Source organism: Oreochromis niloticus, linkage group LG2 (assembly GCF_001858045.2).
Source record: "Oreochromis niloticus isolate F11D_XX linkage group LG2, O_niloticus_UMD_NMBU, whole genome shotgun sequence".
NCBI lineage: Eukaryota > Metazoa > Chordata > Actinopteri > Cichliformes > Cichlidae > Oreochromis > Oreochromis niloticus.
This window is the reverse complement of record NC_031966.2, coordinates 26,676,817-26,703,403: the sequence shown is the minus strand read 5'-3', so window position 1 is coordinate 26,703,403 and position 26,587 is coordinate 26,676,817. Positions and strand designations below refer to the sequence as shown.

Below are 26,587 nucleotides of genomic sequence, written 5' to 3'. Positions count from 1 at the left end.
CTTTATTGAATTAAGTGAAAGTCAAGGCTCAAAATACGCTCTAGTGATTATAGACATATTCTCAAAATGGCCAGAGATTTATCCAGTGAAAAAAGCAGATGCAATCTCAGTTGCAAAAAGAGAACCTTTAGACAAATGTGTCAGAGAAACAACTCTGGCAGAATGGATGGCAAAACTACTAGAAAATAAGGATATTGTTTTGAACAATAAACTGCCGTATGACTCTTCTCCAGTCTCTTGCAGGTTGAAACCAGGCGATTGGGTCTTAATACGTGTGCTCCAGAGGAGAAATTGGAGTTCGCCTCGCTGGGAGGGCCCATACCAAGTGTTATTGACCACACCCACAGCCTGTAAAATTGCAGAGAGACCCTCCTGGATACATCAGAACCACTGCAAAAAGGTTGAGGTCCCGGGAAGCCCCGACACCAAGGAGGAAGCACATTAGGGAGGCCTCACCTACACTTGGTTGCTTCGGGGGTGAGGGGGGGCAGTGCTGATTGGGCCCCCGTCGGGTAAGCCCGCACTCTAATCTCCATCCGATCAACTTTAGGGCAGCCAGGTGCAGGTGTGCAATCATGGGAAAGGGAACCCTCCTGGTTACCTTGACTACAAAGCTCACCCTTACAGGATCACAGCTGATGCCAACAACAGCTGAGCCACCAGGCAGACAGAGAAGATAGACGTATGACAACCTCCACCTAATGGACATGACACAAAACTACATCCATCCTTGGATGAAAAATGCCTGATACAGATAGGTGTTTAACAAAACCACAGAGAAAGACTGTTAAGTCTGCTCTTAACACACCCAACCATATATAGGGAAATGCACTGGAACATGTGCTCCTATATTCCTGTCAGACCACACTTTCAGGATGACCGCAGTAAACACCACTTCTACAGCACAGAAGATCTACGTTCCCTAAACTTCAACCACATGACCCGATATGGAGAAGCAACGTACCGGAGGAATTCAAACTGTGGACTACCGGACAGAAAGTACTCTACACATTGTTCCCCTGGGTGGGAATCGGAAAAAACATGCTGAGGATCGAAACTCTGGACTACCGCTTTGGACTCTTCTTGAACGCTTCGTGCAAGATCAACGAACAGCAGAATCAGGAAATCAATACATCATGGATCGCAGTGATGCAACATCGAGTAGCTTTGGACATGATACTAGCAGAGAAAGGGGGACTTTGCGTCCTCTTCAACAACACCTGCTGCACTTACATACCAGACAATGTACACTCATCAAACATGACTGATGCCCTGAACGCTTTGAGACAGATCCAGCAGGCCCAAAATCAGGACTATGTGAGTAATGCAAGTGACTGGTTTTCTTGGTTTTACACTGGCTCCTGGCTACAGGTGCTAAAAAGACTGCTCATCGGAGTTGGAGTATTTTTACTTTTATTTTGTGTTTTTATAACATGTATCTTGCCATGTCTAGAACTCATGATTAACTGCATAATCGTTTCCACTGTAGCTGCATGCATAGCCGTGACAAATGATGATGATGATGATGATGACCCCGACCTGTTGGAATGTGAAGACTTTGTGTGATTAATGATGATGTGACAGAAAATGTACCACAAGATGTTACATACTGATATCTCACTTAAAGGTTATACTGACAACAGGAGGGAATGTCAATAGAAAATTGTATTTTTTAGTCAGTATAAGCTTTTAATGATATAAGTTCATTTGTGATAGAATGCTGCATGATGATCTTTTTCCTTGCTTAGAACTGATTGTTCTTTTTGTTTTATCAGAACTGATTGTTCTTTATTTAACGTGTCTTGATATTGTTAAGGGTCCGAAATTGAGGACGAGAGTAAAACAATGATGGTCCAGAAGAGGTCGGTCAAACAATTGATTTTAATGAATACACGCAGCGTGGGGAGACGTACACTGGAACACATCAGTTGTAAATCCCCAACCAAAAATACACTACAGATTGTTTTTATAACATCAGGGTATTATGACGCCCCCTCTTGCGTTTACAAGCACATAATTTGCATCTTAAGAACATTATTTGCCTCTTCTACAGATAATGATCAATTTTAAGAGACAAATGCAGACACAGGAGTTCCCCTTTCTGGCATCCTTTTCCAAATATGGTGATGAGGTCCCCATGGACTTGTCCTCCTTCTGTCACCTGTTACTAGGCAAACTCAAATGCAACAAGAAGCTGAATACATTCAGGCCTTTGCTCAGCTACTATTTTACTGTAACAATATACTCAGCATATAAGCTTTTAAGATTATAGATTTAACTCAACGATTTAAAGTGGTTATAACTGCACCTGTAATAAACATGTTAATATGTGATTATGATAGCCCCTGTAATACAAATTATAACATAATGCCAACAACTTCAATAAATACTTGGATAAAATGATAATTAATGCAATGATAAAGATGATGGTTATGTAAAATAATCCCTGTAATTCTACAATATTTGTATCTGAATCTTTCCACAGTGATAGTAAGAAGTTGAACAAGCAGTTCTGACCTCGCACAGACACACACACACATACACAATCACATACGCACATGCTCATGTTACTGAACAAATGTTTTTGTTTCTCTTGTATAAATAAAGAACGCAGACGGTGACAGGGTGCGAGTCCATGAGTGTCTCCTGCGAGTACGAGCGCTCTGTGACCGTCCTCGCGAGTAAAAATAACTGCAGTGTTTGTGTTTTCTAACTCAGGTGTCTCGGCTGAATAGCTGCAGGGTGATTTAGGGGCCTCATGGAAAATTCCACCCACACACGCAGACCAGTTATACTTTCACTTTTCCTTTTGACATCACTGGCTTGAAAGTCATGCAATGATTCAAAGCTTCTTTTGCCTCTCACCAAAGCAGACAAGTTTATTAGGAGCAGACTCAGCATAAAGTTTCTCTCTATAAAAAACAACATCTGTTAGGGTTCATAAAAAGGAAGCTGTGTTGACAAAAACCAGATCGAAAAAAAGCAAAGGTGAGTTGATTAGTTTTGCTTATAAAGATTACTAACGAAAAAAATGTTCTGGTAATATATAGCACCATACGGAGAATGAGGGCCACATTAAGAAAAAAAATTATTGTTGATCATTTTGAGAATACAGTCGAAATTTTGGGATTAAAGTAAAAATTCTATTTTAACAAAAAAAGTCAAATTGTGGAGATTACAATTGTTGTTGTGAGTTAGAGAAACAAATTGATCAGCCGTTTTATCGTGTTTTATCTTGTGAAACAGCATGTCCGAGGGTGTAACCACTGATATCTTTACATCTATCCACTGATAGCATTTTCATTTTGTACAATTATGGCTAATTCTTCCAAGTTTATTTTGTTGTTCCTTCTGACCATCTTTTTAGCGTCTTTCACCTCACTGTGTTTATGTGCTAAAAGAGAAATAATTTCCGATGATTTTACTTACTCATCTACGCAGGGCATTTTGTAGAGAGTATAACCAGCTTGGCAGTTTGTCTTGAAACAACGATTGTTGTCATTTGGACTTTTTTCGCAAAATAATATTTCAATTTTGTGGCGGGAGTTGACGCACCTGAGCGGCATCCGCAATTAGCAAGTTCGGCCGAATGGCTCCCCGGCCTCAGTCGGACGATGGGTGGCGGGGTGTTGTCTGCGGTGCTGCTACAAGGAAGGCGGACGCACTTGAGCGGCATCCGCAATCACGCCTCGCCGGCTTAAAGTCTGTGCTTTGACTGTTGTGGTTGTTGTTGTTGGAGTGTTTGGCAGAGCTGAAAAGCTGCAGCCGTGCGAGTAGCTGCAGCAACCATGAGTGTCAATAAAGATTATGCTGAAAAGCATGGAAATATGGTCGGGTCTGCCGTGGTTCTGTTACAAACTTTAATCTCAAAATTTCTACTTTATTCTCAAAAAGATCAATAATATTTTTTCTTAAAACTCTTTTTCTTAATACGACATAGATTTCTAACATGTGATGCAAAATCTTACAGTTAATGCAGCGTTGTAGGAGACAAATGCCCAATCCATTCTAGGCAGTTTCTGAGTGATGTTACTAGTAAGCTCAAACTCATCTCTTTCTTCTAAGTCACATGATGTGTTGGAAATCGTGAGATGCAACCGTTTTGCTTTCACTTTTGCTTTTGACATCACTGCCTTGAAACTCATGCAAAGATCGAAAGCTTCATTTGCCTCTTAGCAGAGGAGTTTGTTAGGAGCAGACTTGGCATAAATTGTCACTCTTAACAAAAAAAAAAAAAGAAAAGTTAAAATTCTATTTTGAGAAAAAGTCAAAATGTAGAGATTAAAATTGTTGTGAGTTAGAGGAACAAATCAGCCATTTCATCTTGTCTTGTGAAACAACATACATGAGGGTGTAACCATTGATATCTTTGCATCTATCCACTGACAGCATTTTGATTTGGTACAAATCTGGCCAACTCTTGCAAGGTTGTTTTGTCTTTCCTTCTGACCAGATGCAACTTTCTTTCTTTCTTTTTAGCATCCTTATATGTATCACTACACTGTGATTATGTGTTAAAAGAGAAATAATTTCTGATGATTTCACTTACTCATCTACGCAGGGCATTTGAGGGTAAAGCTGCCGTGACAGTTTTTCTTCATCTAGCTTCAATTTTACAAATTGAAAATTTGTAAAATTTCTGCAATGTGTGTTTGTGTGTGAGAGTTGTAAATGTGGCAGCACGAGGTGGAAATAAAGTAATTACTCTTCACAGTTTTAAAAAGACAACGCCACCCTGGGAATTTCACCCAGAGAATACTGGAGGTAACACTAATCACTACAAAGGCAGTTAGGTTTGTTATACTCAAGACAGAGACGAGGTTCAATGATAAAATAAATTGACAATTTATTAATTATTATTTAAAACACCATATAAAAGCACAATCATAAATATTCATGTACAAATATGCTTAAAAAGGTATTCAGAGCTGAGGCTTACCAGTGGAGGGGCAGGGATGCCACACACAAACTAAAAAAAAAAGAAAACACACCAAGACACAAGTGCAGCACACTATCACACACTCACACTAATAAACTAAACAAGGCAGGTGTGTACACGCAAAGGATCCCACCACCAAGGCACCCTAGTCTCCTCCACGTCGGCGCTCCGCATCTGAATAAAAGAAACAAAGAAAATTTTAATATATCACAACAAACTAATGTGTAGCGCTGGGGGATAACCCAACTGCAGGACCACACTGGTGATCTACAGCTAGAAAAAGGGCCTCCCACCAGTGGCGTAACAAAAATCCAAACTACAAATCAAACAACAGGAAAACAACATACAATCTGGATAAAACTCTAAAATCTGGAGCAAACGGAATCGCGGTATTGCTCCAACTTGCCGTCTGCACGGCTACAAGTTAATTATCCAGTCAGTCAATCAGTATGCGCGCCAGCCGACCCGCGTGGCATGCATATGGCCGTTGTTCACGCCGACGTCCACTTTAAAGGCTGGCAGCAGCAAAGAAACTTCGCAGCCGGAACAGACAGTAAAAATAAAGTAAAACAAAGCAAAGCATCACAGCAAAGCAAAGCAAAGCAGCAGCACTTCAGTTCACGTAGCTTGGCGCAAAACTCAGGCCCACACTTCCTGCAAAGCATAATAAATAATTACTATAAAAGAACAACAGAAAGCAGAGAGCGTAACAGAAGTTGATTACATACCAAGTAAGCCGTGTCATAAAACGTAAGCAGAATGGCTCAGAGGCGGCTTCTACAGCTACGACCTACAAACAATAGCTGTTTACCATCAAGCAAAGTAATATATACACTACAATGAGTAAACACCTACCAGCTGCGATGGAGGCTTCAGAAAAGTAACCCGCAACTAAGCTCAGCAACACCAACAGGAAGTCAGGTGACCAAAAAGGAGGTCACAGGTAAGCGATCCAGGGACACTCAAATGGCCACTATTTATACTAGCGCCCCCTAATGCGCCAGGCTGAAAGTGGGTTGGACCGAGGGATAACATTCATCCTGCCACAATCTACCCCTCCTTTTTGCATCGTCGCCCCGACGATGGATTACAAAGACACCCAGGTTAATCCCAAGGCCTAAAAAAAATGCAGAGACAGTATGTATTCTAAGCTCAGAAATAGAGTTTGCAGCCCCTTGTGCCACCTCCCCTGTTGGTCTTGGGAGATGATGGATGTTTGAATGCTGGCTGGCCGTGGACCGTGCGGTTCTTCGCACAACAATATTTCTTGTATCAGAGCTCGTAGTGGGAACAGGAAGAGAGCTAGATGGAACTGGTGCTGCACTCGGAGTAACTGTACAAGTGGCTGGAACATCGGAAGTTCGATCTTCTGGCGGGAGCAACAACTCAGAGCTACTTGGAATCACTGCCACTGGGCTGTAAGATGGTGAAACATTTACTTGAGGAGCTCCTATGCTCAGGAATAGCAGGTCACTGTCACTTGATAAGTCATGTTCTGGCTCTGCGGATGATATTTCTGGTCCATGTGGGCTACCGCACGGAGCAGGCCCTTCTGATGGTGGAGGTGCCATTACCACAGCCTTCAGCAAGGTACGATGAACATGCTTCACACTGCTAGGATCATCTGCAGGTGCAATGGTATATACTGCCCCACCTCCTTTAGGTGCCTTCAGGATTCTATATACCGCTGGTTTCCATCGATCTTGGATTTTACATCTCCCTCTTCCACTCAAATCGCGCAGGAACACCAACTGCCCGTCGTTCAATGGCGCCTCTTTCACATTTTTATCATGGTGCCTCTTTCTGCGGTCGGCAGCCAATTGCAGTCGTTCCTTGGCTCCTTCATGTACAACCTGTAGCCGGGCTTGATGCTCCTGAATCCACTCGTGCACATCTCCATTGATGGGGTCCGGTACTCTGCCCAACAGAAAGTCCACTGGCAACCTGGGTTCTTGCCCAAACATCAATAAGAATGGAGTTTCCCCAGTAGCCTGATGGGGAGTGGTGTTATAACAGTAGAGTAACTGGGGCAAACATACATTCCAGTCTCTTTTTCTGGATACTGGCAGGGTCCGCAACAAATTGTGCAAAGTCCTATTAAAACGTTCGCACTGACCATTTCCAGCCGGATGATAAGGAGTAGTATGGGACTTCTCAATACCATAAAACTTGCAGAGCTGCTGGATCAGGGAGCTTTCAAAGTTACGACCCTGATCGGAATGAATACGGGCAGGCACACCAAACTTCGAAAACCACTCAGTTACAAGAACCTGGGCCACTGTAGCAGCACATTGGTCACGAGTGGGGACAGCCAATGTATACTTGCTGAAAACATCAGTCATTACCAAGACGTTCTCCAGCCCATTCCGGGAGGGTTCGAGCAGAGTGTAATCAATGGCCAAGATTTCATTTGGTCGAGAGGCCAACAAATGTCCCATGAAACTTTGAGCTGCTGGTCGGGTGTCTTTTGCAACTTGGCAACGTTCACATCTCTGACACCAGCGAGCTACCTCAGCAGACATACCTGGCCAGTAGCACCGTGAGCGGAGAAGCGCTAGGGTCCTTTCCACACCTTGATGGCCGTGGTCCTGATGAACATGAGTCAACACCTGCTCAATTAGTGCACTAGGCAGCAAAAGCTGAAGTACCACCTCGGCACCATCAGGGCGATGAACCTGACGGTACAGAAGTCCATCCCTTTCAATCAGACGATCCCATTGTCGTAGCAGCACCAAAGCAGGTGGGGCAAGCTGCTGCCGCTCCTCAAAGCTGGGTCGCTGCTTCCGTCTCCAGAACACCAGGATCTCCTTTATCACTGGGTCGACCTGTTGGAGGGTATGAAGATCAGGAGTAGTGAGATGGGGCAAAACTGTAATGGCAGCTTGGGATACCTCAGCTGGTCCCAGCCGCAAGGCTTGTTGAAGAGGTTCAGGCAAGGCTGTACCAGGAACCATGGCTTTAATTTCCTCAGGATCGGATGGATGCTGGCGAGATAAAGCGTCTGCATTCTTATTACTTCTTCCTGACCTGTACTTTAAGTCGAAGTCAAACGAAGCGAGCTGAGCTGCCCAGCGCTGTTCAGTAGCCCCAAGTTTAGCAGAAGACAAGTGACTAAGAGGATTGTTGTCGGTGTAAACAATACACTTGTGGCCCAACAAGTACTCTCTAAACTTCTCAGTCATGGCCCACTTAAGTGCCAAAAACTCCAGCTTCATTGAGCTATAATTTAGCATATTGCGCTCAGTAGGCCTCAAACCCCGACTGGCATAGGCTATTGGCCTCACCTTACCTCCCTGCTCCTGGGAGAGCACTGCCCCTAGGCCGCCATGGCTGGCATCCACTTCTAAAATAAAAGGCAAAGAGAAATCTGCATAAGCAAGCACTGGTGCTGTTGTCAGTTTAGTCTTTAATGCCTCAAAACTTTGAGCACACTCTGAAGTCCAGTTCTCCGCTACACCATGCTCTGACCTCTTCTTTGATTTTCTGCCTCCCCACTCTGCCACCAGTCTATGCAGAGGTGCCGCCAACTTAGCAAAACCCTCTACGAAACGGCGATAATAGCTGGCAAACCCAAGAAAGGAGCGTAGTTCCGAAACAGTCTTAGGAGGCTGCCAGTTAGCCACCACTTCCACCTTGCTAGGGTCGGTGGAGACGCCCTGATCGGAGATGACGTGGCCCAAGTAGCGAACCTCCCGCTGGAAAAAGGCACATTTGGCAAGCTTTGCTTTCAAGCCCTCCTGCTGAAGCCGACCTAGCACCACATCCAGCCGCTCAAGATGTTGCTGTACTGTTGATGAGAAGATTACAATGTCATCAAGATAGAGAAGCAGAGACTGGCACTGTTGATCACCGAAAAGGCGTTGCATTAGTCTCTGGAAGGTGCTAGGGGCATTACAGAGCCCAAATGGCATTCGGTTCCACTCAAATAAGCCGAAAGGAGTACAGAAGGCAGTCTTGGGCTTATCCTCTTCCGTAACTGGGACCTGATTGTAGCCACTTGCTAAATCCATGGTGGAAAACCAACGGGCACCAGTCAGCGCATCTAGGGATTCTTCAATGCGCGGCAGGGGGAATGCATCTTTCCTTGTCTTGTTGTTCAATTGCCGATAATCAACACACATGCGGGGGCTGCCATCCTTTTTCTTAACGAGCACGATGGGAGAAGCATAGGGGCTGCTACTCTCTCTAATCACCTTGGCCCCTAGTAACTGATTAATATGCTCTTTCACAACCTCATACTCTGAAGGGGGGATGCGCCTATAACGCTGCCGCACGGGGATATCATCTAAGAGCGGAATGTCATGGGAGATCAAGTTAGTGCAACCCAAATCAGTGTCATGAGCAGAAAAGACAGAGCTGTATTTGTTAAGGAGAGACCTCACCTGTCCCTGTTCCTCTGCTGACAGTTTAGACAAATCAATTCCTTCCATCTGATCCTGCACAGTAGGAGTGGCAGTGTGAGATGCCATTGTGGCTATGTTAGGGGGTATTTCTGTCACACCAGCAGGCAAACTGACCACATGAACATCTTCCAGGGTCCCTATAACGGTCCTGGGATGAAGCAAGACTGCCGTGGTCCCTACATTAACAACTGGTATGTATGCAGTACCTCTAACCACTCGAACCAATGCAGGGGACGCTAAAAGTCCAGCAGGCAAGTTAACATCATTAGGTTCAAATAACACAGTGGCACCTGAATATTGCTCAGAACAGGTGGCGGCCACTATTTTCATTACACCACCCGGAATGCAACATGCTCGCTTACCTCTCACTCTCACATGGCCAGACAAATCCAGTGGGGCTCTTATACTAACATCATGGCACTTTTGCAGCGCATGCACAAGGGGTTTAGGGGCCTCTGTGACAGAGCCCAAACTAAACAATGCTTCACCATGTTGCCCAAAAAGCTCGTGGTAACACTTCTGAATGACATTCATCCCCAATACACCCGGAACCGTGGAAGGTCCTGCACCTGGAGGATCTTTAACGATCAACACGCCACACTGTGGAAGAAACTTATCACAGAGCTCTACACTTAGCTCGATATAGCCAAGGTAGGGAATGGACAAACCATTAGCCGCTTTAAGCTGCAACCAATGACAAGCTTGGAGACGCTCTTGACCCCAGGACTCAAAATGCTGGCGGAAAAAGCTTTCAGTAATGGTAGAGACCATGGACCCCGTATCAACCAAACAAGGTACCTTTATACCGCCCATGTCCACATCTATATGCGGACAGGATGAAATTAATTTGGAGACTGCCTCTGGACCATTAGAAACAACCCTTGAGCCAATAGACACCCCACCCGAACTGTGGCTCGGCAATACGGAGGGTGCTAGTTTTCCGAAGCCGTATTTAAAGGAGAGTGCCTGCGATTATGCAGAGGAGCCTGCGAAGGAGGCCGGGAACGAGGAACACGTTCCCCATCACACTCCCGAGCAAAATGTCCAGGTTGCTGACAACGTCGGCATATAATGGAATCGCTCCGTCCTGAGCGAGACATTCGATGGGGGCCCTGCAATTGAGCAATGCTCTGAATGAGCTGATTAAGTTGCTCCTGCTGGCGCTTTAACAATTCCTTCATCTCAGACAAATGGGTGGGCTGGGCTATTCCTGAAGGACCGCTATGGACCCCATACTGAATCCCATAGACAGAAGGAACAGAACTGCTTCTATGTCTAACGCCACTAGGCAACCCTTCACGTTCCCACCTAATAGCTTCCCCTCTAATCTCCAGCAATGTCAGTGTTGGCTGCCTCCTTACTAGCTGCTTTAACTCCCGCCGCAAGGTACTGTCTAAGACCTGTTCAACAAATTGATCTCTTAATAAAACATCAGCATTGGGCATGCCATTGGGGGCACTCAATTTAACTTTCTCCATAAGACCCAGGAGAGCGAGGGAAAACTCTTGCAGTGTCTCACTTTCCTGCTGTTTTCTAGAGAAGAAAGCTTCCTGCAATGCTACATAGGAGTCTGAACAGCCATAAAGTTCTTGCAATATAGTGATTATCTTAGCGGGATCCGACCTCTCTGCACTAGGGCGATATTTGATCTCCTCACGTGCTTCCCCTTCCAGGTGGTCAAACAGGAAAAATGCTTTATCAGCCAAAGACAAATGACGTGCTCTAGCACAAGCTTCTATTTCCTCCAACCATTCATTCAACCCTATACCTGATTTTCCTCTAAACATAGGGCATTTTCTGTCACGGGGCACAAAAACTAGTCTCTCTGCTACAGAGACACCAGCAGTTGGGGGGTTAACAGATGATGCAGTCAAAGTAGAAGGTGTAGCACTAGTACCTGACCCAACAGCCCTCTCCTGACGCAGCCTCTCATTGTCTGCTTTCAGCTGCGCGATCAAGTCCCTGAGTTCCTGTAACTCTTCCTCCATCTCTGTAACACAGCTGTGGAATCCCACACCAAAGTAGCTGCTGCTTTGCTTTTATCCTGTACAAAATAAAATGTAAAAAACAGTTTACGTTACACCAGATAATAAAAAAAAAAATTAAAAAGGAACACACGTCTCTGTTTTTAAAGAGTATATCCTGTCGACAAACGCCAAGTTTGTGGCAGCACGAGGTGGAAATAAAGTAATTACTCTTCACAGTTTTAAAAAGACAACGCCACCCTGGGAATTTCACCCAGAGAATACTGGAGGTAACACTAATCACTACAAAGGCAGTTAGGTTTGTTATACTCAAGACAGAGACGAGGTTCAATGATAAAATAAATTGACAATTTATTAATTATTATTTAAAACACCATATAAAAGCACAATCATAAATATTCATGTACAAATATGCTTAAAAAGGTATTCAGAGCTGAGGCTTACCAGTGGAGGGGCAGGGATGCCACACACAAACTAAAAAAAAAGAAAACACACCAAGACACAAGTGCAGCACACTATCACACACTCACACTAATAAACTAAACAAGGCAGGTGTGTACACGCAAAGGATCCCACCACCAAGGCACCCTAGTCTCCTCCACGTCGGCGCTCCGCATCTGAATAAAAGAAAATTTTAATATATCACAACAAACTAATGTGTAGCGCTGGGGGATAACCCAACTGCAGGACCACACTGGTGATCTACAGCTAGAAAAAGGGCCTCCCACCAGTGGCGTAACAAAAATCCAAACTACAAATCAAACAACAGGAAAACAACATACAATCTGGATAAAACTCTAAAATCTGGAGCAAACGGAATCGCGGTATTGCTCCAACTTGCCGTCTGCACGGCTACAAGTTAATTATCCAGTCAGTCAATCAGTATGCGCGCCAGCCGACCCGCGTGGCATGCATATGGCCGTTGTTCACGCCGACGTCCACTTTAAAGGCTGGCAGCAGCAAAGAAACTTCGCAGCCGGAACAGACAGTAAAAATAAAGTAAAACAAAGCAAAGCATCACAGCAAAGCAAAGCAAAGCAGCAGCACTTCAGTTCACGTAGCTTGGCGCAAAACTCAGGCCCACACTTCCTGCAAAGCATAATAAATAATTACTATAAAAGAACAACAGAAAGCAGAGAGCGTAACAGAAGTTGATTACATACCAAGTAAGCCGTGTCATAAAACGTAAGCAGAATGGCTCAGAGGAGGCTTCTACAGCTACGACCTACAAACAATAGCTGTTTACCATCAAGCAAAGTAATATATACACTACAATGAGTAAACACCTACCAGCTGCGATGGAGGCTTCAGAAAAGTAACCCGCAACTAAGCTCAGCAACACCAACAGGAAGTCAGGTGACCAAAAAGGAGGTCACAGGTAAGCGATCCAGGGACACTCAAATGGCCACTATTTATACTAGCGCCCCCTAATGCGCCAGGCTGAAAGTGGGTTGGACCGAGGGATAACATTCATCCTGCCACATAAAGAAGGATTACAAATTAAAAGAAAACCGGAACTTTTGACTTCTAAAGTGAGGGGGTCTGGTGGTGCTATGGATGTTGTCAAGTAGTCTCTGAGTGCTTGGCTTGGGTCCATTTGTTCTCTTACAGGGAGGGGTCATTTTTAAAGTATAGTATAAAGTTTTTCAGAATGATCATCTTTTTACCCTCAACAACATTTAACATTTAGCATGAAGATGATTGTCATTTATGCTTAGAAACATATAATCAGTAATGCTTAGAGATGTATAATTGATTGCATATTGATAGAATGTCTCATCCTTAGTAGTCTGCAAAGACTCTGTGTGCGTTCCAGAGTGCTCTGGCATACACGCATATCTTAAGGTCATGCGAGAGGTCGTACCTTCTTTCTGATTTATAGTATAGGAGGACACCTACTCTGTATCTGTTTAAGTATAAGTGCCTTTTGTTTAGGTGGTCCGCTGGGCTCCTAGCACCAGCTTTGGGGAGTCGTTTGCAGGGTCAGATTTTTACCCACATACACACACACACATCCATGTACACACGTACACACACACACACACACACACTCACACATACCCATAGAGTGACTGGGGTTCGAGCGGCAGGAACAGCTCTCGTCTCGGTCACCTCCCTCGTGCACAAGATCACACAAAGAGCTCTGGTGACTTGCGTCTTGCTTTTGCTAGTTGCAGTAAATTGCCTCGGCTGTTCCAGCAATAGGTTTGTGCCTAGACAGACCTATCAATCTCCAGCTTTACTGCCAAGGAGCACTGAAACTGCACTGCCTCGACATTCTGTTGCAGCACTTTACTGAGACACATCATGGTGGTTCCTTTAACTTGACACATGTTTGTATGTTTGCTGTACTGTTATACACCCAGATGTAATAAATTTTCAGTGAAATGAAATCTATTCTGGTTGTTAATTATACCATGGTTCACTGTGCAGTCAACTGTCTATCAGTTTTCTCACCTTGGTACAGCTGCTGTGGAAAATAAAATATGCCATTTTATTACTAGTGTCTTGTTATATCAGTGGCTGGAGCTTGTCACAAGCTACTTTTTCTGGTTGTTTGTGTGATGTCTGTGTAATGTCGTCTCAAGTTCGGGTTGGGATCGGATCAGTTTTGTAGCAACAGCCCCTTTTATTCAGCATCTGCATTTATGACAAAGGGCAACAAAGTAGAATGATTAATTCTTGTGGACAACAAGCATGAGCCCTTTACTTGAATCCTCCATTACTCTGAGAATTACCCACAATTCTTTTCTCTTACTGTATACATTTACATTCTTTTGAATACATTGGCAGTGTGATTGTATTGTGGTTAAAGTTTATGCCAACAAAGAAAAGAACCTTAACAGAACTAATCTGCATCTCAAATTTTCAGTATGAATCTTATTTTTTTAAGAAAATGGAAAAATAATTTACATTTCAAAATGATACAAAAAGGCATTTTAAAGGAAAAAGAATTGGGTGAACAACTTAAAGCTGTTCTGCACCAATGGAGGTTGATCAAACCTACAAAGTTGGTGCTACAAATTCCTACAGGCGTCCAAACATTTCTTGATTACTTACCACCACTCCCTCCACAAACAGAGGTGGTTTTAAAAGTCACACTGTGATGAGCATTTTTAAAAAAGGCATTTAACATTGCAAGAGAGACAGGCCATCACAATTAAGTGTAGGTCCATCCTGCAGAGAAATTGTAAAGAAAGTCAATGTGTCAGTGGGTAGTTTCCTTCATTCCACAAGGGAAAAATAAATACTATCTCTGATACACAGACCTACAGTGAAGATGAGAAGCTGATGACATGGAGGATCATGATAATGCAGCAGGAGCAGGAGGAAGAGAAGAAATCAAATCATTGAAAAAAGGTCAGCTGAAACCAAAAACGTAAATATTTATGATTTAAATATGGTTAGCACACCAAGCATTGTTTGTATACTGATCTGGTACATTTGTTTGTTTTTTTGTGTGTATTTGTTGTTTTTTTCTTTTCTTTTCTTTTTTAGATGAGCTGGCGGTAGATGAAACTACAGCAATGGTAAATACAATTGTGAAATGTATTTGGTTTCTACCAGTTCTTTATTTATTTATTTTTTAAAGAAAACAATGTGAGCATCTCTGTAAGAGAAACCTTTCTTAAAACTAAGAATTTTTTGATGTTCACTGTCTATACAAAGAGCACTTTATTTGTTTGACTTCCTGTTTGATAGAGAATTAAATAAAACTTGACAAAGCTTGAGAAAATATATGCAAAATCCTATAGCACAACTCTATATGTTGCTGATTTTTTACTTATTTTTTTAGATGCATGTTTGTTCCTTTGTTTGAGGGTGAGGGCTGGGGGCCAACAATTCTCAGTAAAGATTGCTGATTTCAGTGAGTCTAAACTGGAGAGCTGTATGTTATATAAAAATCACTTGTTTTCTTAGTCTGGTCCAGTAAATAAATCTGGCGAAACTCAACCTTCAGAGAATATCAATGAAAGAGGAGGAGAGTCTGAAAACGCATCTGAACCATCTGACACCATTGACAGAGGTAATAAGAAAATGGAAAAACTTAACATTTTAGAATGTGTGTGTTTTAAGTTTAACCTGTGTGAAAAATCATTAAATTACTAGAAAACACCAGTTTGCAGAAGATGGTGAGAAGCTGAAAATCTTTAAGAATTTCTACAGGCATAAACTAAAAACATAAAAATTACTTTAATTTCTTCTTACATCTAATTACTGTCAAGAAAAACAATTATTCAGACTGTGGTTTCAATGATGTCTGTATTGTAACATGCTAATATTGTTCTTTTTCTTCAGTGGCTCCTGATGTCACACTTGTACTAATTGGTGATCCAGCTTCCATTGAGATCGGACCAAAGAACATTTTACTTGACCATGACGAGCAAACAAATGTGGAACAGTTTTCACCAAACCTCTATAATCTGTGTGGTCGACACGTTTGTGTCATTAACATGCTCGGTCTACAAACAAAGGAAATCCCTTTAAATCAGGGAGTTCATGCCTTTGTCTTACTATTACCCAACACTCTGCATAGCAGCCAGTACAGCTCAGGAGTGCAGTGGTTGGAGAAAGCTTTTGGCAGAGGAGCACTTTCTTATTTAATCACAGTGGTGACTCATGAAACAGGTGAAACATGTGAAAGTGCATTAAAAGAGCTGAAAACTAACACAGATTTCAATGAAAAAAGGTTCCACACATGTAACAGAAGTATGATGGATGAAATAGAAGTAGCAAATTTGTTAGAAAAAATAAACGTCATGGTCTCTGAAAATGATCCACAAAGCTGCAGTGGACTGGTGTGTGCTGAAAATAGAGAGGAGGAAGGACACCTGGAGCACAAATCCCATGAAGAAGAAAGGAAAGACTTAAAGACAAATGAAAGAGGTATTTGTCTGTCTATCTGTCTGTCTGTCTGTCAGGAATTTTTCAAACACTGCTGCAGTTCTTAAAATGAATTCACATGGCCAGCACAAAAATGAACTAAACTGAATCTGAATTTTATTATTTATAATAAATTGTGATGTTTTACCATACCAGCTTTATTTATAAAGCACTTTAAAACAATCCAGAGTTTATCTCCAAAAGTTGAATCTGTTCATCTGGATGTAACGTTTGGTGGGAGAAACGTTTCGTCACTCATCCAAGTGACTTCTTCAGTCTCAGCTGACTGCAGGTTTCCCCAAACCTTATAAACAGTACATTTGCATAATGACTGAAACCAGCCCACTGAAGGAACAATGGGCTGTGAGGTCAGTTCCTTAATCATAATTATGCAAATTCCCATGACCATTGATCAACAATCACTGACCAAAACCCACTGATCAAAGACCACTGATCAATGGCCATGAGTACCATTCACAGAGAGTTGGGGAATGGCTGCAATCACAGCATTGTAAGATGGCGAAAGATGTACCCTTAGGCCCCCTCCTCGATTCAGAGATGGTCTTTCCCTTTTCACGTAAATGGCCTCCTTGACTCCGCGCTCAAACCAGCGTTCTTCCCTGTCCAGGATGTGTACATCCTCATCGTTGAAAGAGTGTCCACTGGCCTGTAGGTGTAAATAGACTGCAGAGTCCTGGCCTGACGAGGTAGCTCTTCTGTGTTGTGCCATCCGCTTCGCTAGAGGTTGTTTGGTTTCCCCGATGTATAAATCCTGGCAATCCTCCTGACACTTAACAGCGTACACTATGTTACTCTGTTTGTGTCGGGGGACCTGATCCTTGGGGTGGACCAGTTTTTGGCGCAGCGTGTTTTGGGGTTTAAAAGCCACAGAGACGCGGTGTTTAGAAAAAATGCGTCTCAACTGTTCCGATACTCCTGACACATATGGGATCACTACAGGTTTTCGCTTGGGCAGCGATTGTCCTTCTCTCCTGGATCGGTTGGAGCTTTCTTTAGGTGTCTTTCCAGCTTTGACAAAAGTCCAGCTGGGATAACCACATTTACTCAGGGCCTTCTTGGGCTGGTTTCAGTCATTATGCAAATGTACTGTTTATAAGGTTTGGGGAAACCTGCAGTCAGCTGAGACTGAAGAAGTCACTTGGATGAGTGACGAAACGTTTCTCCCACCAAACGCTACGTCCAGATGAACAGATTCAACTTTTGGAGATTTACTTTCCTGGATGATTGAGAATGCATCAAGACGTTTTAAATCCAGAGTTTACAGTGCTGTACATATACAAATAGCATAAACAGAAAATAAACTCAGGCATTATTATTGTTGAAGCCATGAAAAATTTAACTGTCTTTGTCGGCAAAATCTGATTCATGTGATGGATCTGTGCTACAGTGCTATTTTTATTCTTGTCCAAACAATATTAAAAGCAGAGGTGTAGATTCAAATTGATTTTAATTTCAATAATGCAATATTAGGTCCTGAATCTATTTTTAAATATAAATGTATTTTGCCAGAATCTCATGTTAAAGGTCACAAAATTTCAGCAACCGCCAAACAGCTAAAACAGGAAATGAAAGCAGGTAAACGGATTAGGCAAAAAGATGTAAACACAAAGCACGGACCACTGTACTCATACATGCCATTGGGGCTGAAAGCCGACATCTCACAGATTCTAAAGCTGCAGGTCACTTTCTGACCAAAATTCACTGAACCAGCAGCAAAAGAAGATAAAAAAAAAAAAAAAGCATTGATCTGAACTCCCTCTCATTTTTGCATTTATTTCCTGCACAGCTCTCTCTTAATACTTACAGACCATTTCCCATAAAACATCTCTATTTTCTGCATTATTTGCTTGCTTATTATGTAATTATATGTGACTCCCAGATAATTACAATCACCCTATATTTGTAATACAGAATTTCCCAATTTGAAACACAATAACACAATATCTTTCTATCATCTAAAGCCTCCTGAAGCGCTGTTTCTAATTCTGACAATACTCAAGTATCATCTCCACACAGAAGGACAAAGTCTTAGACAGATCTTAACATCATAACTCATTTCCATTCTAAGTTTCTCAGCCAGAAATGAGAGCCCATTATAATGTCTGTTTATTGTAAAATTAAAATAATTTTAGAAGATTGCAAAGAGCAGGGGTCAAATTTTCACCCTGTTGAACCCCTATATTACAATCAAACAATTTAGAATAGTGATTTTGGGCCACCACTCGTGACTTAGCATTTTGATATAAATTATAAACAACTATATAAATTCTCCCATTTGTATCTGGAGCAATTGACATTTGCCATAATATACTTCTTTCAGTGAAAGCAAAAGCTTTTTTGCAATATGTAAAAGCACAATAAAATCATAAGCACCTCCTTTATTATTCTTTAAATGTTTTATCTGAACTTGGACCTCTTCTTCAGTGAAAAAGTCATTATTAAAATTCATTACTGAACATATATGGCCCATAAAATATATTCCAAAAAAAATAATATAAATTTTCATCACTGTTATGCTGATGACACCCAGCTCTACATTTCTTCTAAACCCAATTCACCCATCATTCAATCATGCAAAAGATGATTAAAAGATGTTGTTTAAAGTTGAAAGAATAGGTAACAGGTTTGGAGTTTATGTTATTCGCCGTTTATATTCCCTGTGAAGGATCAGTCGATATGATAAATGTGTTTTTGAAGAAATGATAGCCTGAATATTTATACAGCCTATGTTTAATGTACCCCTTTGTCTTATTGATGACTTATTGGATTATTTCTTTGAAATTTATACTGTAATTCATAGGTTAGGATTTCCCTTACCTGAATGAAGTTCAAGTAATTCTAAATCTGAATATGTCATATCATCAATTTGTATATATCATCAATTGTATCTAATTAATTTAATGCATCCCTAATTAACTTCTGATCTAGACAATCAAAAGAAATTTGGAAAATCTTTTGTCTAGTCTGGCCCTCATTATTCTTTACATTTATTGTTTTCCTTACTGGTACTACATTCTTAAGCTCAACACAGATGCGACAATGCTTATCAGATAAGATTTTATCCAAAATATCACCTTCAAAATCTACCACATTAGACAAAATGAGCATGACATAACTGCATAATCAATAATACTGCTATCATTAGATTTTTATTTAAGATAAGAGGCCAGCAGCTTTTTCTGTTTGTGCATGTGCATTGTGCGATCAGTTATGATCAGCGCTTTGTATGAGCTAACATTAGCAAGTAAACGGGTTTCATTGATTTGTCAACATAACAGATGAGATTCTTCTTGCTAACCAACCTGGACAACATGTAGAAATTAGAGAAGATGGGTGGGAAAATTAATTAGTAACTCCTTTAGTACACGAGGATGTAAGGGGCTAGGCAATGAAGAGAAAATAGTTCTGGGACCAAAGTAGGCTTTGGGGCAAAACTGAGGAGCTGGACCTGGAAGCAAGAGTGAAGCTGTTGAGGGTGCTGGCTCAGTGGCCATCACTGAAAAAGGACCAACTCTGAGGGCTGGCTGGTTTTCTTTGCCGTCTTGTCCCAGGAAGCCAACAATGGAAATAGGCCAACGATGATGGAGAACATTCATTGGAGTCTTGCATCGATGGAGACGATGAGCTACCTCGAGTGGTATAGTTGGAAGTTGACATCCGCAACAGAGACCCTCAGTCTCTGACTCAGGCTCAGTGGACAATGGTGGCAATGGACCCATAGTCTCTGGCGAAGACCACAGGCTCTGGACCCTTGGGCTCTGGCAGAGGTGGAGAGAAACCCTCAAGCTTGGGTTCAGGCAGTGTGGGGCTGTCAGGCACAGAAATTATTGTTGGCAAAAAGTAAAGCTCACCTGGGAGGAGGAACTGGTGCAGGGACAGGCTAGGGGCTGGCCGCCACAGGGATGGGTGGCCTTAGGTGGAGCAAAACTTTAAGCAGTTTAAAATCGAGTAAGCTGATAAACACAAGCACTATCCAAAAAAGGATAGTCTCTGAGCTTGAAGTACTATTGGCAGTTCTTGAGTGAGACACACCATTAACATGTACAGTATAAACTCGGCCACCAACAACATTTCAAAGCACCTCGCCATTCTAGCTCCCTTTGTGGGAAACAAACTGCATGACATCAAAAACTTCACTGACTTCATCAACAAGATCTAAAAACTTACACTGGATATTGATATGCTTTTATATCTTTTTTTATACCATTTTTAGTGTTTCGTTTGATATGCTTTTATTCCCATGTAAAGCACTTTGAAATAACTTCCTGTTTTAAAAAGCGCTATATAAATAAATTTTACTTACTTGCTTAGACCTCTGCCTTAACACCACATATTTTAAACACAACGAAGGTTTGTACAGACAAAAATATATTGTCACCCATTTTGGCCAACCTTTACATGGAGAAGGTCCAAAGTACAGCCCTTGGCTCTTTTAAAGGGACAGCACCTAGCCACTTGTAAAGATATGTGGATGACACCTAGCTCAAAATCAAAACCCAAGAAGTAGAAACCTTCACTGTTCACATCAACTCAGTGGATAGAAACAAAGTTCACCAGGGAAGATACAAAGGCTAATAGTTTGCTATTTGTGGACCATGCTGTGCACATTGAGAAGAATGGAAACCTCAACATTGGAGTTTACCAGAAGCCCCCCACACTCTTTCACTCCCTCCAACCTCTGGATTACAAACTTGGAGTAATATGGATCCTGCCACACTACGCAGAAAACATGACCTTTACGGCATAAGGGAAAGAAACGGAACACATTTGTAAAGAAAACTCTTAAAACGTGGCTGTCATAATTGGGCTTTCATCAAATTGGCATAGATGCACAATAAACAAGGTCAGACACCAACTAGGGAGAAATGGAATGACATCCCTTATGTAGCAGTTTTACCAGAGAAACTTAGGAAAGTCTTCTCCAAGCACGACATCCCAGTGTACTTCAGACCCAGCCACAAACTCACACAAAAACTGGTTTATCCTTAGTAAAAAATCCCAGACACAAGAAACGTTTTGTCACTCATCCACCAAGTGACTTCTTCAGTCTCATCTGACTGCAGGTTTCTCCAACCTTATAAACAGTACATTTGCAAAATGACTGAAACTAGCACCACTGGCGAATAATGGGCTGTGGGGTCAGTTCCTTGATCATTAATGTGCAAATTGTCATGATCATTGATCAATGACCATTGATCAATGGCCATGAGTATCATTCCCAGAGAGTTGGGGAGTGGTTGCAATCATGTCGTTGTAAGATGGTAAAAGATTGTAAGATGGTGAAGGGGCCTTCATCAAATCAAGAAGGCCCTGAGTAAATGTGGTTATCCCAGCTGGACATTTGTCAAAGCTGGAAAGGCACCTAAAGAAAGCTCCAGCCGATGCAGGAAAGAAGGACAACTGCTCCCTAAGCAAAAGTCCTTAGTGATCCCTTATGTGTCAGGAGTATCGGAACAGTTGAGACACATTTTTTCTAAACACCACGTCTCTATGGCTTTCAAAACTCATAACCCTTGTTGGGTTGCAAATTTTGAAGCCAATATGATAACCTTATCCTACCAACACTGTGGAGGACCAGCTGTTTTGCAGTGTTAGTCAGTGACTGTGACTGGCTGCTCCCGTATGGGATTAGAACGACGCCACCTTATCCCATAGTCCAGCCAATGATGCGATTCACATTCGTATATACGCTGCTAATCAACGTCGTTGACAGGCTATGACAGCGTCCTTATGTGCCGACACCGGTGCTTTAGCTAGCAAAGCGGCGTGGCTGATGTGGAGAGATGCTACCTTAATGACAACGTGTACAACCATTGGAGATGTGAGCAGGACAGACGGAACAATTGACGGAAGAAGTGTGGACTTTATACCAGTTTTTAAATTGTGTTGATAGGCCACGTAAAACCAGAGTTATGATAAAAATATATGCAATGTTTGGTTTTCTTCCTGAATACTATCGTTGTTTATATTTACTGCGGGAAGAAACGGTAAAAACTGCGTTTTATAGGAAAACGTTCGAAAGCGCTCTCCGCCTGTGAGCAAAGACAAAGCCAAAAAAACTCCACCCTTTCCTATTGGTAGAAAAAATGTAGCATGTCGACCAATCAAAAAAATGATATGGCAACATTTAGTTGTTTAGGAAGGGGGAAGTTTTAGGAGTGACGGCGGTGTTTTGAGATGTGAGAGATTTGAGACGTTTAGCGCAAATCTTGTGTAGTTAGTGTGTAGTGTAGTCAATAGTTTTGTTGTGTGTGTCAGAACAATGAGGCGACTACTGAATGTTACAGGTGTTACAGGAGTGATACATCTCCTGTTGTCAGGCCTGCAGGTATCAGGCTGTTGTTCTCCTTTATCTCATAGTGGACAGAAATTATTTTTTGGAGTGGCACAAATAATTTGTGTTGCATCAAATTTGATGCAGAATAGCTGATTGTTCTGTAAATAGTTTTAAATTTATTTTTTTTAATGCCTTGGCTGCATTTTTAGGTAGACAGCTGCAAAACCTTTGTTGTTTGCAAAACTCAGTTACTTTTTTGAAGAAGTAACTATATAATTAATTGCCCAACATTGGTCATTATATACTGTATTTTGCAGACAGAGTTACAGGACTCTCTCCCAGACCACAGACTCATACTCATAATACAAGTTAGAGCTTTATAAAAAAAAAAAAAAAAAAAAAAAAGGAAAAAAAGTTGTGTTTTTACAATTGGAGTTCAAGTTATTTTTACTTCCAATAGTGTTAACAAACTACACAGGTCATGAACAATTTTTTTTTTTTTTAATTTTCATTGTAAGTGGGCTAAAGCAATTAATTAGAAGTAGTCTAACATAAATGTAAATGCTGTAATGTGATTATTTGAATAAACCATGTAACTTGGATGGATTAGATACTGACGTGACCACAGTGCACACGTCTACTGTTGCTCACAGTGGTCCAAGGGATCGCTCAGGGAGTTTGTGTGTTCGCTCAGACACATAAAAAATTAGAGGGAACATTGCTCTTAATGATTCTCTGGAAAAGAGTAGAATTCTTAGAACAGAGTTTATTAATCATTGTCATATGAACAGCAGAACAGTATATTGCAGCAGAAATAACACATAGCAAGCAAAACAGACGAAAAGCGAAGCAACCCTGGGGTGTAAAGCCTTAAAGCAGCGGTCCACAGCCCCAGGGCAGTCGTTTGGTACCGTGCTGTGATAGTTGAGGCTCGGGTGTGAAAATTATGGTTCTCAGGGTATTTATCGGTTTTAGCGTTATTTTTTAATCGTTTTTATCGTTAACTCGGTTTCCCTGGGTCTTTTCCCTTGTGTTATGAATAAATCTTCTTTCTTTGGTACTGGTACTGGTTTTACTTTGTTGTATTTATCCTTGACACCTTAAAGGCCGGTTTGTGAAAATATTTTTGGACATAAGCCGGTTCCTGGCGCAAAAAAGGTTGGGGACCACTGCCTTAAAGCACAAACAGAAGACACATACAAAAGTCAGAGAGGAAAGAAGCAGCAGAAAAAAACTACCCAATGCATATTGGACTCATGTTATATAGGGACAGTGATCCCCTCCTCCTGTCGCCCTCTCATCCATCATTGCATTTGGGTCCCTTTGACAGTTTCACGGCCAAAGTGAGTCTGAAAGACCACAGAAAGGCAGTTAATCAGTTAATCCATTCAACAATTTTGTTGGGTGGGCATGCCAGACATAAACTGCTATCTATGCTGAGTAAGGGTTTACTTCTTTACCTTCTGGTGTTTGAGGCGAGAACCAGAATCCCAGGTACATGCCCTGCAAAGGCCAGGTTTATTTGCTTATAGAGATATTGAAAGAGCTGTACACTTCAGCTTTACAGTCATTTAAAGAGCTGTGTGCTTAAACATTACAGCCGTTTAAGGGGCCTTATGTGCAGCCGCAGAACGGGCCGCATGCCTTTGCTTTACAGCTATCCAAACAGCTACATGCTTCTGCTGCACAGTTAAATGCAGCTGCATGCCGAGAAGGGGTCTTATGCGCATACTTTAGCAGTGCCAAGTTTAATTAACCCTTTGTTGGACTAGTCACAGTTGGCCAACACTATCAAAGGTTTCTTACTAATCCTCATTGTTACATTTTTAAACAGTATTTAATCAACATGTGGCACTTGTTGGATGAACACAAATCTTTCATTAATACAATGGTAGATATATTTAACCTAAATATATCATGTGATTTGAACATGCAAATTAAATGCTTAGCACAGTGACTCCACTATATAAACACTCCATTTTGAGTGTGAGTAGTATATATGAGTATATATGATTACACACAATTTATGAGAGTAACTATGATTACATGTCTGGTGTTAACAGGTATATATGTCATAATAAAATCCACAACACACGCTGCACCAAAAATTCGTCCACCCCAAAGATTGGGTGCCCTGACACAAATAGAGTAATGTACTGTATGCTGTTAAGGGCCAGGAGGATTGCCATGATTCATACCTCGGGGAAACTAAACAACTTCTGTCGAAGCGGATGGCACAAGACAAAAGCGCTAACTCATCAGGCCAGGACTCTGCAGTCTGTTTACACCTACAGGCCAGTGGACACCCTTTCAATAATGAGGATGTACACATCCTGGACAGGGAGGAACGATGATTTGAGCGGGGAGCCTAGGAGGCCATTTACGTGAAAAGGGAAAGACCATCTCTGAATCGAGCAGGCGGCCTAAGGGTACATCTTTCGCCATGTTACAATGCTGTGATTGCAGCCATTTCCCAATAGTCAGTGGCCATGAATGGTGATAATGGGCTTTGATCAATGGGCTTTGATCAATGGTCATGACAGTTTGAATATTAATGATCAAGGAACTGACCCCACATTGTTCCTTCAGTGGGCTGGTTTCAGTCATCGTGCAAATGTACTGTTTATAAGGTTGGAGAAACCTGCAGTCAGCTGCAACTGAAGAAGTCACTTGGATGAGCGATGAAACATTTCTCCCACTGAAAACGCTACGTCCAGATGAACAGAATCAACCTTTTGGGATTTTCCTATCTGAATGATTGAGCATGCATCAAAACATGGCACAACATAGAAGAGCCTTCTCGACAGAAAAAGACTTCCTGCTCAAACCAGCATTCCTCAAACCATTTCTTCAAACCATACTTTATTTGCTTTTGCTATTACATTTCTTCAAAATTCTGGTCCCTAAAAATGTGTATTCTCTTTTGTCAGTAGAGACTGATGCATGCATGTTTGAACTACAACCAAATTTTGGCTAGTGCTTTAAGATAATGTGCTTGCATTTTTCTAGTCTGATTATTCCATACCTTGAAGCACTTTCTGTACCGTACATATACAGCCAAAAAAGTGCAGCTCACAGTCAGGCTTATAGCCAACTTTTACCCAGTTGCAAGCCACTGGCAGTCACCCCTCTTTCTGCTGGAGTGTATCTAGTTTCTGCTATAAACACACCCCTTTCACTCAAATTCAGAATGTCACCAAGAGATGGCACTTTCACAAAAAAAACCAAACAAAAAAAAACAAACAAAAAAAGCAAAAAAGAAAAGAAAAAAAAACAAAACAAAAAGAGATGGCACTTTCTTCACAAAAATTTCGACAGTAAATATTTACTCATTCATCCATTTTAATCTGAACTAATAAAAATGCAATTTTTAACAAAAAATTAATAACGATGAAATGTATTCTTACATGCAAACCTCCTTAAAAATCCAAACCCAGATATGGATGCTATGTCTGGTACAACTTAATTTTTCATTTAGCCTATTGTCTGTTTGATTAATTATGAGCATGGCCTACATTTTTTTAGGTTACATTTTTTTTCCCCTTATTTAAAGATCTTTAACTTTTAAATTGTTTGAAAGCCTTGAGTTACCTATCATTTTCTATATAATTTGTATTAGAGAGGCCAGACTTTCACCTATTGTTTTTTAATAAGTTTTTTTTTGTTTTGTTTTGTTTTTTAAAGTTAATGTCCAGGCTTTATGAAGGTGTTTTAGAGTTGTTCTTTAGATACTTAATGCTTTATACATTATTCTCATTCTCCCTCTCCAGGATTTGTGTATCCTCAATATTGAAAGAGTGTCCTCTGGCCTGTAGGTGTAAATAGACTGCGGAGTCCTGGCCTGACAAGTTAGCTCTTCATATATGCCATATGCTTAGCCAGAAGTTGCTTGGTTTCCCTGATGTATAAATCATGGTATCCCTCCTGGCACTTAACAGAAACATGAGAAATTCTTAATTTTGTGTGCATTTGCTTTTTCAGTAGCAAGGTCAATCTTATTGAAGCATGTATGTTTTAATTCCCAGCAACCTTTGGTTAGTGCTTTAATGCAATATACTTCCACACTTCTACTGTCACT

At 41.5% G+C, this 26,587-nt stretch overlaps 1 protein-coding gene across 2 annotated transcripts in view; it reads left to right on the top strand.

Moving 5' to 3' along the window:
• Positions 1 to 2,833: 2,833 nt before the first annotated feature.
• The window catches only part of LOC106099041 (interferon-induced very large GTPase 1), a 45,271-nt gene continuing 21,517 nt past the window's right edge, over positions 2,834 to 26,587 (top strand). For both annotated transcript variants that reach the window (XM_019367378.2, XM_019367385.2), the window contains exons 1-5: positions 2,834 to 2,988; positions 14,595 to 14,687; positions 14,826 to 14,857; positions 15,249 to 15,354; positions 15,627 to 16,214. In XM_019367378.2, the coding sequence (XP_019222923.1) occupies positions 14,624 to 14,687; positions 14,826 to 14,857; positions 15,249 to 15,354; positions 15,627 to 16,214 (790 nt within the window). In that variant the 5' untranslated portion in view covers positions 2,834 to 2,988; positions 14,595 to 14,623. The remainder of the gene's footprint in view (positions 2,989 to 14,594; positions 14,688 to 14,825; positions 14,858 to 15,248; positions 15,355 to 15,626; positions 16,215 to 26,587) is intronic.